Source organism: Plectropomus leopardus, chromosome 17 (genome assembly GCF_008729295.1).
Source record: "Plectropomus leopardus isolate mb chromosome 17, YSFRI_Pleo_2.0, whole genome shotgun sequence".
Classification (NCBI taxonomy): Eukaryota; Metazoa; Chordata; class Actinopteri; order Perciformes; family Serranidae; genus Plectropomus; species Plectropomus leopardus.
The window spans coordinates 29421295-29438186 of record NC_056479.1 but is presented as its reverse complement, the minus strand read 5'-3'; the positions used below and the strand labels follow the sequence as shown (position 1 = coordinate 29438186).

Below are 16892 nucleotides of genomic sequence, written 5' to 3'. Positions count from 1 at the left end.
AGAGCAGCTGTAGAGCAGTAGAGCAGCAATAGAGCAGCAATAGAGCAGCAGTAGAGCAGCAGTAGAGCAGCAGTAGAGCAGCAGCTCCGCCGTTCAGTTCAGTAAAATGACTGCTTTTCATACAGTATATGAAAAACATCATAGACTAAAAATAAAAATAAAGGTTTATAGCAGCGAGCGGACAGAGCGCAGATCTCCAGCTGCTGTGGACGAGTTGGACAGACTTCATCAATAAATGGACTGTCCCTCCCTGCTCGTATACTGAGACAAGGACAGGAGACACATTAAGTAATCGAGCTGTAACTGCAGCTCCACTAAACTGTGCATGTAAACGTACAAACCAAAACCAAAACACCAAAACGTTCAGACGTGAAGAGTCGTCTTTTCACACATCGCCGTGGACCTCAGCGAGTCAGAGAGTCACAGAATAACAATCAGAAGTTATTATGGGGTGGATTTCCTTTTGTCTGGGACGTGTTGACGGTTTGTTGTGGTTGTGTGTTTGTGGCCGCAGACAAACTGCAGACCGTCTGTGATGAATCTAAATCTGACAGATAAATGGATGAATGTCTAAAACCAGAACAGGCCGCAAATCCTGACGCCGGTAAAGAGGGCTCGGTCCTCAATCTGGGCATTACCATGATCCCTGTGTGTGTGTGTGTGTGTGTGTGTGTGTGTGTGTGTGTGTGTGTGTGTGTGTGTGTGTGTGTGTGCGCGTGCTGGTAAACACACATAAATACGCAGACAGACAGACAGACAGACAGACAGACAGACAGACAGACAGACAGACAGACAGACAGACAGACAGACAGACAGCCAGACAGACAGACAGACAGACAGACAGACAGACAGACAGACGCTATCACACAGACAGACAGTCACTTCTGTCGCTCTTCATTCCCAGTTCAGCCAGTCCGTCGGCCTTTGGACCAGTTTGAGTTTAACTGCATTTATTTAAGTTTTTTTGACTTTTGTCGGTCCAAAACAAAATTACACCGTATCATCTGACGACTATTATCCAAACCAAAGTGTCATCCTGCTCAAATATTTAACCCTTTGAGCAAATTGGCTTTATTTCTTTTAAAACATTCAAAGAGCGAAAAAAAGCAACTTAACAAGAAATGGCCGAAAATTTTTAGTAAAACAAATAACAAGAAAATTACCTGAAAATAAGAAAAAAATTAATATATAAAATAGGGAAGGAAAAAAAAACAACAAGAAAAGAGGTTATTTTCTGGATTTTCCTCCTTTTTTGTGGGAATATTTTCACATAATTTTCATCAAATAAATGTGTCTTTTTTTCTATTAACATAGATAATTTATAGTGTTCTGTACTTTTATTACGATGCTGCAGAGTGGATTTAATTCTCCTTTTGTTTGCAGAACACTTTTTACTAAGTAAATTTTTTTGTGCAATTTTTTTTTGCAAAAGGCAATGAGAAATGAAAAAAGAAATGACCAAAAAATATTGCAAGAAATTAGTAAAAAGTGCCAAAAAATTATGTAAAATTAGTAAAATACATTAAAAAAAAGAACAAAAAAAAAAAAGAAAAGAAAATGACCTTGGGAGATTTCTTAAAAAATATTATGATTATTCACTACCCTTATTTCAAACATGTAATAATGAAAATTATATTTTTTTATTCAACGTCTTGTAGTTTGTCGAACATTTCTTGTTGCTCATTGCCTTTTTCATGTTTTTGAAAGAAATCACACAAATTTGTTCAGATTTCAAAGGTTTAAACAGACATCTAAAAGCAGCACAAGAAAGTGATTTTATCACAAGTTTAAAGGATTAAATTGTCGAGCACATACACTGGATTAATTCAGTGTTCCTGAAGTGCGCTCTGTGAAGCTGTATTATCACCATTTTCAATATAAAACGACTTGTATCGGGATCATTGTGCGTGCTGCGCCTGCAGAGCCATGAACAGCCACATTTAGACAATTCGCAGAAACTGCACATTTAAAAAACTTCTGCAGACGCTCGGACACCAACGCAAGATCTAAAAAACGAACCATAATGTCTTCCTTTACCTTCTGCAGCAGCAGAGAGCCGGAGTATTTGGTGGTGAGTTCTCGAAGCTGAACGGAGAACACGGTCGCCCACTCCTGCACCCTGAAACACAAACAGACAACGAGTCAACATGGAGGACAAAACCTGCAGGACACGAGGACACGAGGACACGGCGTCCTTTTTTTATTTCTGTATCAGTGGTCGACACGTAAACATGTTATGTTAAATCAGTGTTTTTCTCTGGAGTCTGGCGTTAAAGCGAGTGATATAACGGCTTAAGTCTCTGTCTTCATCAAGGTAAACCTACTCTAAATACAGGACACGCTTAACCCTTTAGAAGCTGGATCAACATCAGCTTTGTTGCGCTGCGTTCACACACCTTTCCCAAGCATTTCATCTCCTAAAAACGCAGGAAAGAGAAATCAGAATAAGTTTATTGTCACTTCCATATATAACAGCGAGCACACATAGAGGCAAATGTTGGTTACACACACACACACACACACACACACACACACACAGTTATCCGTTTCTTTTTATATAAAAAGAAGTTAAAAATGCTTGTAGGCAAAATAAATAAATAAAAGCATAAAGGGCCGTTAAATAAGCAACTTTGCGAGTAAAAAAGAAAAATATAGAGATAAAAAATTTCAAAAGTAAAAAAGTGAAAAGAAAATGATTTTAAAAAATTAGCTGTGTGGAAATTATGTTATCAAAAAAAGATAAATGTCCAGAAAACTATATTTATAATTCTTATAAATATAACTCTAATCATATGTTAAAGGAAAAAAAAAACTTTCACACTTCTCAAGGTTATGTTTTTGTCTCTTTTTCTTTTTTTTTTTTTTAATTTATCACTATTTGCTTGTTTTCAGGTGATTTTCTTGTGACTTTTTACCAATTTCTTGATAATTTTCAGCCATTTCTTGTCAAATTGATCATTGTCTTCTTCCCGTGTTTTTGAAAGAAATCAATTTGCTCAGGTTTTAAAGGGTTAAAATAGTATTTCACAGACAAAAAGAGTCTTCACATAAAGAAAGACACTAATACATTTGAAACTGCTGCATCGTGACCAGAGAAAACAGAGAAAACAGAAAACAGAGAAAACAGAGAAAACAGAGAAAACAGAGAAAACAAAAAACAGAGAAAACAGAAAACAGAGAAAACAGAAAACAGAGAAAACAGAGAAAACAGAGAAAACAGAGAAAACAGAGAACACAGAGAAAACAGAGAAAACAGAGAAAACAGAGAAAACAGAAAACAGAGAAAACGGAGAAAACAGAAAACAGAGAAAACAGAGAAAACAGAGAAAAGGTCTTTGAGATTCACTTTTTCTCAAAAGACAGAAAACCTACAACAACCACAATGCATTGCACTAACAAACGCTCCCGCTGATGGGTGACTTTTTGGGTGACCTTCTCTGTTCTGCTGAAAGCAGCACGAAAAAGTGACGTCGCTCCAGATTTCAAAGGGTTAAACACCTCATATGTTAATTTGTACTTCACATCATCCACTTGTCATTATTTGTTTATGTGTTGAGTTTCATACGTTTGATTTAAGGCTCTTGTGTACACAGGTGATTGTGTGTGTGTGTGTGTGTAACAGTGGGTTTTTGGCGTGTGTTGCTTTGTGTTTGGTTGCCATGGTGACGCTCTGCAGCAGCTGCAGCGAGTTTACGGCAGAAAAAGGCCGTCAAATATGACGGTGACGAAAGAGATTTAGATAATCTGTTCTTCATCTGGGTCACAGCAGAGAGCTGCAGGTGTGTGCTCAGCACAAACTCACACACACACACACACACACACACACACACACACTCACACACACACACACACACACACACATTCACACCTGCAGAGTCGCGGTGCAGCCAAAGTTTCAGTCTCAGTGTGTCATAAATAATCATACAGAATAAATACTGAGGAGATGTTTCTGAGTTTTCTTTCTTTTCAAATGTTTGACAAATTATTGTTTACGTTGTGTATCTTCTGTTGTTTGTTTTCATGTTTATTGTTAGTTTTTAAAGTAAATATTACATTTCTGTCAGCTTTTTAAGATTAGAGCCTTTGATAGATTGATTCTTTTTCTCTCGTTTGACTGTTTATTAGCAAATAGCAATATTAGTTCATTTTCATTTTCATTAAGCAATACTTTATCCAGCCACAATGCGGCCTACGGCGTCACCGCCTCACGTCACCTCACGCCACCTCACGCCACCTCACGTCACCTCACGTCACCTCACGCCGCCTCACGTCACCTCACGCCGCCTCACGTCACCTCACGCCGCAAACTTAAAACGCAAACTCAAAACCCTGCCTTTTTAGATCCGCTTTAAATTTTTATCTTTACATATTTATTTATTGACTATTCTTAACGATTTGAGGTGAAAAATAAAAAATCAGTGACAGAATCTTGGTTTATATTTGATCAGCGCTGCTTCATCTCGATCTCTCCTTTTTTTTAATCAGTTTTCAGTCAAACTCGTTTTTGCTGTGCAGGAAGCAGTTAGTCGTCCTCCTCCTGTGTACAAACTCACTATTTTTGGATGGAGGAGGGAGGCGGCTCTGTCTATGTGCTTCTTAATCTTTGTGTCTGTGGTGGCGGAATCACAAAACAGTCCCAAGAGCCCGAGAAAAACACCGGATGACGGGTTTTGCATGAATTTGTGTTGTTTTTCGTTAAACGTGTTGTCTTTCAGTTTCATGACGACCTCTCAAAGTGCTGCTCACCCTGAGGCAACAATAAATCCTTCAGCTCTCTGCAGATTTACTTTTTATCTCAGGCTCTTAACAAAAGAGCTTCAGCCATCAGATCGCACAGAAACACACACACAGGGCCGTCAGTGCGAGGACGTGACGCGCGGTGCAGCTCCCAGAATCCTCTACACGCAACTCTTATTCGTCTTTCCAATTTACGCATGCGCGGAGATTTTATGGGTTGTGACAGTAATACTCAATGTATGGTCTGTGGGCCAAATCTGGCCCCTGAAAGGGCGCTGAAGGACCCCCAATCATTTTCTAATAAATTGATCACGTCCTTAAATCTGAAAAATGTCTTAAAATCCTAGAAACCTCAGAAAATACAAGAAATGTCCTAAAATCTAGGAAATGTTCTTAAAATCCTGGAAATGTCCTAAAATCCTAGAAATGTCCTTAAATTTGAGAAATGTCCTAAAATCCTAGAGACTTCCTAAAATCTGATAAAGGGCCTTATATCCCATAAATGTCCTAAAATCCCAGAGATTTCCTAAAATCTGAGAAATTTCTTAAGAGTCCTTGAAAGGTTGTAAAGTCATATAAATGTTTCAAGAGACGGAGAAATGTCCAAAAATCCCGGAAACTTCCTAAACCCAGAGAAATGTCCTGAAATCCTATAAATGTCCTAAAATCTGAGAAATGTCCTTGAATTTGAGAAATGTCCTAAAATCCTACAAATTTCATAAAATTCTAGAAATGTCCTAAAATCCTAGAGACCTCCTTAAATCTAATAAAGGGCCTTTTATCCCAGAAATGTCCTACAATCCTAGAGATTTCCTAAAATCTGAGAAATGTCCTAAAACCCTATGAACGTCCACAAATCTTTGAAACGTACCAAAATCTGAGACACATGTAAGGAGCTGCTGACTTTAGAGAGAAATTTGAATCAGGCTAATTTATAATAAAATAATGAAGCTCATGAACCTGCCGTCTCTCTCCATCTGTCACCAACTTCATCTAAAAATCCTCCCCAAAATACAAATCCTCCATCAAGATCACCTCTAAAATCTAATCATCTGATCCTCGGTGCTGAGGCTGATCTGCCCCACGGACCGAAGCCAAATCTGCCGACCGTAACGTGGACGCAGAGACAGACGCGACTCATCATATTCAAATTTACAACCGACAGGATGGAGGTCAAACATTACGACACTGCGGTGACATGAAAAAACAAAAAAAACATCCACCGGCTGAAGCTACAAATCTGTGTCAGAGATGACCGACGGCCCGGAAAGTTACACAAACATTTTGAGAAAGTTATAACTTCTTATTTTAGGATGTTTTTTTCCCTTAAAGTTTGATAAGTAAACTTGTTACGAGGTGATGATCTCTTTGTAAGATATGCCATCTGTTTTCAGCTCCAGAGACAAGGCCTAAATACGGCTTTAAAATAATAATCAGTCGACAAATCAAAATTCATAAATCACAAATCTGACACTAAACTAAGTCTGTGTATCTGAGGGGGTCCTGGTTTAAGAACCGGAGAGTCAACGGTTCAATTCCAGCTCTGACCGAGTATAAAGGTGGAGAGGAGCAACAGACGAACAACTGCACCAGAAATGGCCCAAAAATTAGCACGAATTGGTAAAAAGTTGTAAGAAAATTATCAAAAAATCAATTTAAAAAATCATAATAAATAAAATTTGAAACAAAACAAAACAAAAACACTAGAATGACATTAAAAAGTACTAAAAAAAACATTTTTGTCCTGTAACATAATATTAAAAATATCCTTATTAACTACGTTTTTCTGATTTTGAACACTCTTAAGTGAAGTAACATTTTTAAAGCAGGACTTTTATTTGTATTTTTACTGTGTGGTGTTTGTACTTTTACTGATTTAAATTCCACATTATCAAAAAGTTGAATCTCTTTATCTCTGTATTTCTCACAGGTGACACCAGGTGACACGGCGGTCTGTGGAGGCCGGCGGCGGAGGGTCGGCGGGGGAATGTGGGTCAGGGTGGAAGGTGACCGGGCTGACGGGGCTGATGGGGCGTGGCCGGTGGCCAGTTATCCGTGCGGGCACGCAGATGGTGAGAGAGGAGGGAGAAGCTGCAGCGCTGGACGCTAACACGGGCCGACAGCTTCATGCTAATGAGGCTGTTAGTATGAGCGACCACAACTGCACACACTTCATACACGGTTTTTGGGGTTTTTTTTAACCAATAAATTTCTGACTTTTCCATGAAATTTTCAAGACGACATTTCCTGAAACGACCATCGATACTCCTTATCGGTTCTTTTTCATTGCACATTTTAAAATACTGGTGATTTTCTTTTTTTTAAAAGATATTTTTAGGGCGTTTTTGCCTTTAATAGATCGGACCACATGAGTGTGGGGGGGGGAGAGAGGGGATGACATGCAGCAAAAGGCTGAGGCTGGAATCGAACCCGCGGCTGCTGCGGTGAGGACACAGCCTCTAAACATGGGACACCCGCTCGATCCACTGAGCCACCAGGTGCCCCAGTGTCGGTGATTTTCAAAGAAAAAGTTTGGCGATTTTTTTTTCTTAACCCTTCACACCTGGTTCAGACAGCCGTCACAAGTATTTAAACCTCTGAAACCTGAGAAAAACAGTCTGATTCTTTTTTTGTCCTTTTTTTTGATGACATGGAGAAAAAAACTGTAAATAAACAGTACAATGTAACAAGAAAATGACATAATCTGGGAGGGATTGTTAGATCATTACCCCAAAACTACGGGATGATATCCAAAAGACTATATTTATATATTTTATAATTATATTTAAAAAAAAAAAAAAAAAAAAGATTTCTTAAATTTGTAAAATCATTTTTTAATATCACATTTTTTTTTTTTTTTTTGCTTTTTACTTTTCTTTTTTGTCATTTATTATCAGGTCAGTTTCTAGTAACTTTCTGCTAAATTTTTTTTAGCAAAAGTTGTTTATAGCCTTCTTCGCATGTTGAAAGAAATCAAGCTGATTCAGTCAGGTTTCAAAGGGTTAAGAGATGTCGGCAATTTTTCCTTTAAAATTTTAGAGCTAAGAATTGTTGGAAATCTTTAAGGGGAAAAAAGCATTTTTTTTTTCTTAAATTTTTGGTGGTTTAAATGGGGATTTTGGGGGGGGTGAACCACAGGTTTGAAATGTATGTGTTTCTTAAAAAGAAATTAGTACATTTAATCTTTTTTTAAACAACTAGGGAAAATATCTAAAATATCTTATTCTTTTTTTAGACAAAATTTCAGCTAATTTCCTTTTACTTTTTACTAATTTCTTGTTAATTTTTGGGTCATTTCTTCTTTCATTGTTAGTTTTTGAAAGAAATCGTGGGAGTTCTCTCAGGTTTCAAAGGGTTAATGCTTAGCTCTAAATTAAACAGTTGATATCAGCTGAAGCAGTTGTATCTGCAGGACGTGGAATAATGTCTCTGCTCAGAAACAGAGGACAGCAGATTTCAGTGCGTCCTGCGGGAAAACTGCAGTCAGCTGACACAAACGTACTCCCTCAGGACCGCCATGAAAACAGAGTGCACTCTGGGAGTTTGTTTATCTGGAACAACTCCAGTCAGGACGGTTTTTATACCAGCTGTCTGTTAAAATCCACACTGCACACTGGGAAGAGCCCATTAGGTCTATTAATGTGACTGTTCAAACGGCTGCATGAAGGAATCCCAAAATAACATGATGAGAATCTCAAACGGTCCACATGTGAAGTAGCAGGATTTGTACAAATGAAACCGTCTTCAGACATGCCAGCTTGTAATAAAAAATAATGTCAACATGTCTATTCAACGTATGGCTAAGTGTTATTATATATACTAAATATATGTCTAATCGTGCAAAAAGAAACTGATAATATTCCAATTTCATGGACCTGAGAAGAGACACCTGCACCTTAAAGGTTTGAATTATTTTACAAAAATATTATATTAAAGACAGTAATAACTAGCTGTTACAGAATAATATAATGTTGAGGCACATTTTGGCAAGTTTTGTGTTTTTTTTTTTTTTTTTTTTACTTTTTTTTAAAAACCAATTTTTCAGGTCATTTTTTTCTAAATAACTTTTTGCTAATTTGTTGAAGAAAAGCCAGAGCAATATTAAATTTTAAATATATATTTTAAAAGACTTTTTTTCTGGGGTCATTGTGTTTGAATATGCAAAATGAATTGAGAATATTCCTTTTTGATGGAAAGCTGCAGTTTTTTAGAAAAACAGCCCTTATACCTGAGGAGACACCTGAACGTTCAGGAGTTTAATCAGTTAAACAACTTATTACAAAACATAATAACAAGCTGTTACTGAATTATATATTTTAAGCACTTTTGACAAGTCTTTATTTAAGTTTTGTTTTTACTTTAAATAAAAAAACTACACTTTTTCCAGGTTAATTTTTTGTTAATTTTTTTGGGTAATTTTTGGGGGGTTTTTTTCTGGTATTTTATTGTCATTTTTTAATAATTTCTTGCAAATTTGGGGGCTATTTCTTCTTTTGTAACTCATTGTACACTCCCCATGTAAAAAAATAATTTTCAAATGTTTCCTAATATATGCTGAGAAATGCAGAATATTCCCATTTGATGAAAAAAAAACAGCCCTTCTACCTGAGAGGAGACACCTGCACGTTAAGGACTTAAATGAGTTTGTGTGGTTACACATGTGATAATGATTTCTCCCGCAGCAGCTGGAAGACAAAGGTCCAGCAGAGGACGTGAGGGACACTTACGTCTCCGGTGGGATCTTCATCTGAGCCTGAGCTGTAATCCACAGGCAGAAAAATCCCAGAATCCTCAGGAGCTTCCTCATTCCCGGCGTCCTGCCCTCCATCCTGCTTCCAACTCCCAACACGAAGCTCCTCGCAGCGCCGACTGGAAAATCTCGGAGGCGTTTTTTACAAACTGCTCTGAAGTTCAGATCATGAAGAGTTTGTGGGAAACGGCTTCCTCATGTTGGCTACAGAGAGAAGAAGAAGAAGAAAATGACGGTGGTCGGACCCTGAGCGCTCTCCGTCAGACAAATCTGTCCTAAAGCCGGCATCTTTTTCCTGTTTCAGCTTCTCGTCCTCTCCGAAGAAAAACTTTTAAATAACTTTAAAGATGTAAAACAAGCAGATTTTTAAGTGCAAAAAGAAAAACTTTTGAGTTTAAAGATGAAAATGAGTCCTTCTCAGAGAAAAACAGGAGAAAAACATGATGGAGAGAAGTTTCCTGTGCACCTGCTCCAGGTTTTTTCCAGGTTTTTCCAGGTTGCTCCTCATGAAACCAGGACCAATGATTGTGTTAATTTCTCCATCTTGCAGCTATTAAGTGAGACACAAAGCCGGCAGTCTGCGGCAGATTTTGCAGCCGCTCGCCTCCACTGTCACCCAATTTGCAACGTAATCCACTTGGATTAAAAACTCCTCTTCCCCATGGAGAGAGAGAGAGAGAGAGAGGGAGGGAGGGAGGGGGAGGGGGGACGAGGAGGGAGGGATTGGAGCGTGGGATTGGACGAGGGCTCCGTTTTATCTAAGAGGATTACAGTGATTTCTGGCAACAGGCTCTCCTGTGACCAATCAGAGCGTCAGAGCGGCCGGAAGAGAAGAAACCCTGAGGTTCAGTTTGGCTGCTGAGAGAGAGACAGAGAGACAGAGGGCGAGCGGCCAACAGTGACATGATGCCCCAACACACACACACACACACACACACGCACACACGCACACACGCACACACGCACACACGCACACACACGTACAACGAGCTAAATACTGTAAAACGTAAATTATTGTGCGGGCTATTTAATTGTTGCTCAAATCATTGAACTGATATTTGGGTGTCTATAAGTGTCGAGCTTTTAGTTCATTTCCCACAAAACTGCTGCTCAGCAAAGATGAGAAATCCAAACGAAATGACCCAGAGGTTAGCAACGAAAAAAAAAGCAAAAAAAAAAAAAACCAGAGAATTCGCTAAAAGCAAACAAAAGACAAAAACAAAAAAAACTGGAAAAAATAAATCATAAAATATACAAAGCAAGAATTTACCTGGAAAAAATGCTTTAAAATTACAATATTTGTGTAAAATAATTTTAAATGTGTTATTACGATAATTGCAAATATAGTTCAATTTACTTTTTTTTTTCACACACTCAGCAGTTTCAGTCTGGCGCAGATCGACTGAGACTTTGAGTCTAATCTGATAAAAACTAATTGGAGGCAAAGCTGTTGACCAATTACAGCTCACCATCATCCGCGCTCCTCCTCCTCCCTCCTCCTCCTCCTCCTCCTCCTCCTCCTCTTCCTCCTCCTCCTCACTCAGCAGCAGTAGCGGCTGCAGGGAAACACATCTGCTCTGGGATAAAAAAAAAAAACACAGCATGGGTTATTTGATTGCAAAAGTTTTCTGTTATTCCACATGCTGGCGCTGGGCTGAAGATATAGTGATATTTTTAGGGTATATGTCAATGCACTACATGTGTCTTGATATATTTTTAAAAAACATATTTTTATTGAATTTTAGAAAACATACAAACTGTCACACGGCGTAACAGAACGACCAGTAAAATAACATAAACGCATATTCTTGGTTTTTCTTCCTCTCTTGTCCTCTATTATGTCATTTTTTTATTTATTGTTTTTTATCAGTGTTGTTTTTTGATTTATTTATCCACGTACAGCACTTTGGTCGACTCTGTTGTTTTTAAATATGCTTCATAAATAAATCTGGATTGGATTCGGACATGCCTACATGACACTCACACACATACAGAAACGTTAGAAGAAACTTGCATTTGACTGATGTTGATCCAGGTTTCAAAGGGGTTTAAGTTTAACAAGAGTAAAATCCTAATTTTTTGTTAATAAAGAAGTAAATGAAGCATCAAACAGCCACGATGACTCAAGCTGAGAGCTGAAAACTACAAGAGTCAAACTTTTTGAGCTCCAGACTGAGAAAGGTGACTTTTCCAGTAAAACTATCACATCACGTTTGGTTTCTTCGCATTGATTCTGTGTCAAATACAAGACTGTTTACTTCTGAAGTCCAAAATTAGTTTGACCTTCTTATTTACAGTATATCTGAAATTTAAAGCCACTTACAGTCACGGGTTGAGGCTTTCTCAAACGCTGCTTCGGAAAGTTATTAGAACCTGTAGGCGATCTGTCAGATCTCTGCAGTCGTTCTTCAATGGACTCAAACTGACTAAAGATCTCAGGTGTTCGGATGTAAAAGTCTGCTGGCTGCAGTTTGGTGGTTTCACGGTTCATTAATTATTGATCCGAGTCACAAGAATAACCACAGATCGATCAATAAGATCAGAGAGTCAGAGAGGATCCGCCGCTTCACCGCTGTGACCGACCGCATGATCACGCTCGCTCTGCGTCCTCAGAACGATGATACTCACTTCAGTAAGTACTCTAAAACTGATAAATCAAGTACAAACCAAACGTGACACTTCCGGTGCCTTTAACCCTTTAACACCTGCATATAATCAGTTCTCTTGTGCTGCATTCAGACACCTTTTACACTGATTTAAACCTCTGAAACCTGAGAAATTTGGTTTGATTTCTTTCAAAAATACGTCAAAAAACGTAACGAGTAACTTGGCAAAAAATGTCCTGCAAAATGCAAAAAAAAAAAAAAATTAATAATAAAATAAAAATAATAATTAGGATAATATATAATAATAATGATACATTAATTATTATAATTATTTTTTACATTACTTGTATATTAGCCTAGGAGGGATTATAAGTTATTATCCAAAAGATAGGGCGATATATCCAGAAAATAATTTAAAATTCAGGTAATTATAGATTTAAAATTAAGTTACAGGAAAAAAAGTGTAGTTATTTTTATTGGGGTCATTTTATGCCTTTTTTTTGTTACTTTCTGCCATCTTTATACTAATTTCTTTCTCATTTTTGGGCCATTTCTTGTTAAGCTGCTCATTGCACTCTTTCCATGTTTTTGAAAGAGATTATGCCAATTTGTTCAGGTTTCAATGGGTTAATAAACCACTAAAATGTCAATAACATTAAAAATAGAGAGGATATAAGTTATTACGATGTGTAAATTATGACAACCTTTTTAACACACACGCTCCTGCGTCAGTGCAGAAACATGAAGTCTGCAGAGAAAAGCTCAGAGAAGCAATGAGTCAACAGCTCCCTCTGCTGTTTAAAGACTTCACATACAACTGTCAGCACTCACGCAGCTCTGTGAGGCCGCGCACGCAACGAGGACCAAACGAAATCACTGCACTTTCCAAAGGTTCACTTTCAGTGTAAAAGTCAAAAAATCACAAAAACAGAGAGCATAAGAGCCCACAGCCACAAACACACGACAATGAACGCAGTGCATCGTCATCTAAGAAGTCCGCAGATCTTTGAAGTAAAAGTATCAATATCATTATGCAAAAAAAGTAAATATATATATATTTTTTTAATCCATCATCTAAGAAGTCCGCAGATCTTTGAAGTAGTATATTTTTTTTCAATTGAAAATGCATCGTCTAAGAAGCCCAAACACAAGACGATGAACGCACTACATCGTCATCTAAGAAGTCCTCAGATCATTGAAGTAAAATATCGTACGCAAAAATCTATATTTTTTTTATTAATATTTAAAAATCCATCATCTCACAGGTCCTTGGGTCTTTGAGGTTAAAGAACAGAAGTTTATGAAACAGAAATCAAAATGTGGTGACGTGATGGATCAGGTTTAAGGACACTAACTGCTTTCATCATTTTATGATCTGGGTCATGAAGGTCGGCCGACCACCGACTGCGTCCTCACACACCAGCACATTTCCCCCGAGACTTCTCAGAACTCTGTGTGTGTGTGTGTGTGTGTGTGTGTGTGTGTGTGTGTGTGTGTGTGTGTGTAAGAGCTGCTGATGAGGTGGGTTCCACGTCCTCGAGGTGTCGTGGAGGATCTGGTAACAGTGAGGTCTCAGTGTCAGAGACGAAAGTAAATCACATGGTCAGAGTGCTTCACTGACACACCCACCCAGTCACACAGTCACACAGTCACACACACACACACACACACACACACACACACACACACACACACACACACACACACACACACACACTTCAGTTCTTCAGTATGATGAGAGAAAGTAACAAACACGACAGCAGTGAGTCAAAATTTAAAGTTCACCTTTTCTGACTTTTCAAGGACCGATGAGAAATGTTTTGGGCCCCGTCTCTACACACACACACACACACACACACACACACAACACACACACACAGAGAAAAGTCTCGCTTCCCACAACAAATGCCTCCACATGACATCACATGTACACATAACCTGTAATAAAGCCGAACATTTGACAGTTTAAAGTCATGGAAAATGAAAAAAAAAGGGTTTTTTTTTTTATTATTCAGCAAATAAATAACTTGAGTTCATTCGTTTTTTCTCGACATTGCACGTCTTGCGGTGCGACCCTTGTGCATCACAAAGTCAATTCAGAAACGATAAATTGTGTGGCTTTTCAAGACCTGAAAAAATGAGTGTTAATTCCATGACTTTTCCAGGTTTTCCATGACCGCAGGCGCACTGATTTAAAAAAGGAATGTGTTCTCACTGCAGTCAAATCAAAAATATCCCTCAACAGTTTTGTAGGTTAAAAATGGGGGTGTTATATTTATGAGCCTCAGCCATAAACAGGCGAGGATAAACTGAGCTGCACAGGTTGAGGCCTCGGGGAAACGCAGAAGCCAGATATCAGTGAATATTGCTGATTGTATGACAGATATTACATTCGTGACTTAGTGGCTGATGAGCAGTTATCTCATGGATTTGGACTTTTGTGATCGACAGGAGGTAAATACATGTCTGCATATAGCTGTTTTTTTGTGCTGTCTTTTGTGTTTGGTGGGACAAATTTCCACCTTGGTGGAAAATAAAGATATAATCTATTCTATATTCTACTCTATTCTATTCTATATCAAGCCCTCTGCTGTTCAAAAAGAGTACTGCAGTATAATTTTCATCTCAGCAATTTGAATCTCAGATTTTTTATTGATTTTTGAGTGTCTCACGATGCAACATGACATCCCGCCATCGGCCACAGTTATGATATTTTTAGGTTACAGGTGAGAGCCCTGTTATATTTAAAAAGTACCCAGGGCCCCACCCAAAGTACTACTACACCTACCACATTCACATAATATTATATAGCTACATGGGACGCGTGTTACAAACATGTTCATTTACAGACAACTGGATGAATGTTTCTCTTTGAGCAGCGATTGATTTCTGAAGGCTGTTATGGAAACGTTTTGGTTTTTGAATCTTCATTCACACGACACTTTAAGAGCGACGTGTCCTGATGTCCTGACTCTGCACATGCTCAGTAAACACCTCCCCCCTCCCTCAGTAGTAGTTGTACATAACTGTGACACCTGAGTTGTGTGGCACGTAGCATGACATGCCGGTCACCGAGCCCGAGCGTCATCGGGCTCCTCTCGACACCCACCCCGGGGTCAGAGGTCGAGTGGTGTCCATAGCAACATACCAGTTACATAACCTCCTCCTCGCCACAAACACGAGTGCGGCTCTCACTTTCAGTAAACACCGATCAGTTACTGACCAGAAGCTGCATCGAGCAGCCAATCAGAGAAAACACCTCATCCTCCCAGACGTCAAGGTGGATGTTTTTATAAGCTGGTGATATAATAAAAGAATCCAGTAACAGAACTCACCTCTGTGGCCTTTCATGCCACGTTAACCCTTTAAACACATGGGGAAAATGCAATAAGCAACTGAAGAAGACATGGCACAAAAGACGTTTTTAGGCCTTATACTCAACGTTCACAATATGGTCATTTTATATATCGCACATGGAACCAGCCACAGCACCTCGAGTACATTCAATATATTGCCCTCCCCTAATTAAAAGTACGTACTCAACACCAACAATAAGTCTGTCACAGGACGAGCACATGCATCAGGATGAACCTCTCTGCAGTATTTGGTGTGTTTTTAACGGTGGATTTTCTCTCCTGCGTCTCTACACAGCAAACAGCTGCTGAGCTATCAAAGTCCAGTCCATCATCCTCAGCTTCACGTTAACACAGCACTCCAACTCTGCTGTGTGTGTGTGTGTGTGTGTGTGTGTGTGTGTGTGTGTGTGTGTGTTGTGTGTGTTGAGGAGGGGGTTTCATCCCTCTGATATGGAGGGCTTAGCCGACCCGGAGCACAACAATGGTCGTATTGAGGAGGACGCTGCCCCGCGTGGCCTGGCGTGGATGGAGGGTTATGGAGGGTTTTGGGGGGGTTGATGTGGATGTTCTTTGGGGGGGTTGTTATGAGTAGAGACCCTGAGCCCTGCAGCTGTCGCCTGGCACGCTCCGGCCTCGGGGAGAACCGGCAGCTCACGTCACTGCCAAGTGTCCTGCTGCGGCCGATGGCGGGGGCCTCTGTCATCGTGGGGCATCTGGAGCGGTGGTGGTGGTGGTGGCGGTGGGGGGGGGGGGGGGTTAGGTGGCTGGAGAGGACCAACGACCACCACTACACCACCCGAGCCCTTAAGCCGCCTCCCTCCCTCCCTCACCCCTGGGCTGCGTGTCACCCAGCTGCTTCACCCTCCGATGCCCCCTGAAGATGGAACGTGTCACAGTTCGAGCGTCAGGCCGTTTATACCGCCCACACGTGATCTGCTGTCGACTCAGAGCGTCAAAACCAGCAGCTGTCAATCTGTCTCGCAAAGTGGGCAACTCATCGACCAGCTAGTTTACTGGACGGACTTCGCACAAGGTCCGAGACTTTAACAATCTCTGTAACTGCAGTTAAATAAGCAGGAAAAAACAATAAGTCTTCTGTTTTCTCCTCCTTTGAACTGTCAGTAAGAACTAAGTGTGTTGTTTCTTCAGCTGATGAGTTTATCTTCATACACAGACTCGACTTTAGAGGTAAAAATATGCCACAAACTGGTGAAAATCATCACTATCGACAATTTAAGGAGCATGACTTAGTATGTGAACTGGGATGAGTTAGTAGTTTATCTACTGATAATGCAATGAACATAATGAATTCAAGAGCTAAAAAAACAACACCTGAAAAATAATGATGTTTTCTCAAATACTGGTTCATGCAGAACAGCATGCTGCACATTAGAAATGAAAATATTTTATTTTGGAAATCAAAAAGACAACACTTCTGCTGTT

At 39.4% G+C, this 16892-nt stretch overlaps 1 protein-coding gene across 1 annotated transcript in view; it reads right to left on the bottom strand.

The window, feature by feature from the left end:
- LOC121956328 (voltage-dependent calcium channel subunit alpha-2/delta-4-like) overlaps nucleotides 1–16152 on the bottom strand; it is a 47880-nt gene extending 31728 nt beyond the window's left edge. Inside the window, 3 exon segments of the mRNA XM_042504474.1 lie at nucleotides 2038–2119; nucleotides 9465–9606; nucleotides 15918–16152. Of these exon segments, the coding sequence (XP_042360408.1) occupies nucleotides 2038–2119; nucleotides 9465–9606; nucleotides 15918–16152 (459 nt within the window).
- Nucleotides 16153–16892: the final 740 nt, after the last annotated feature.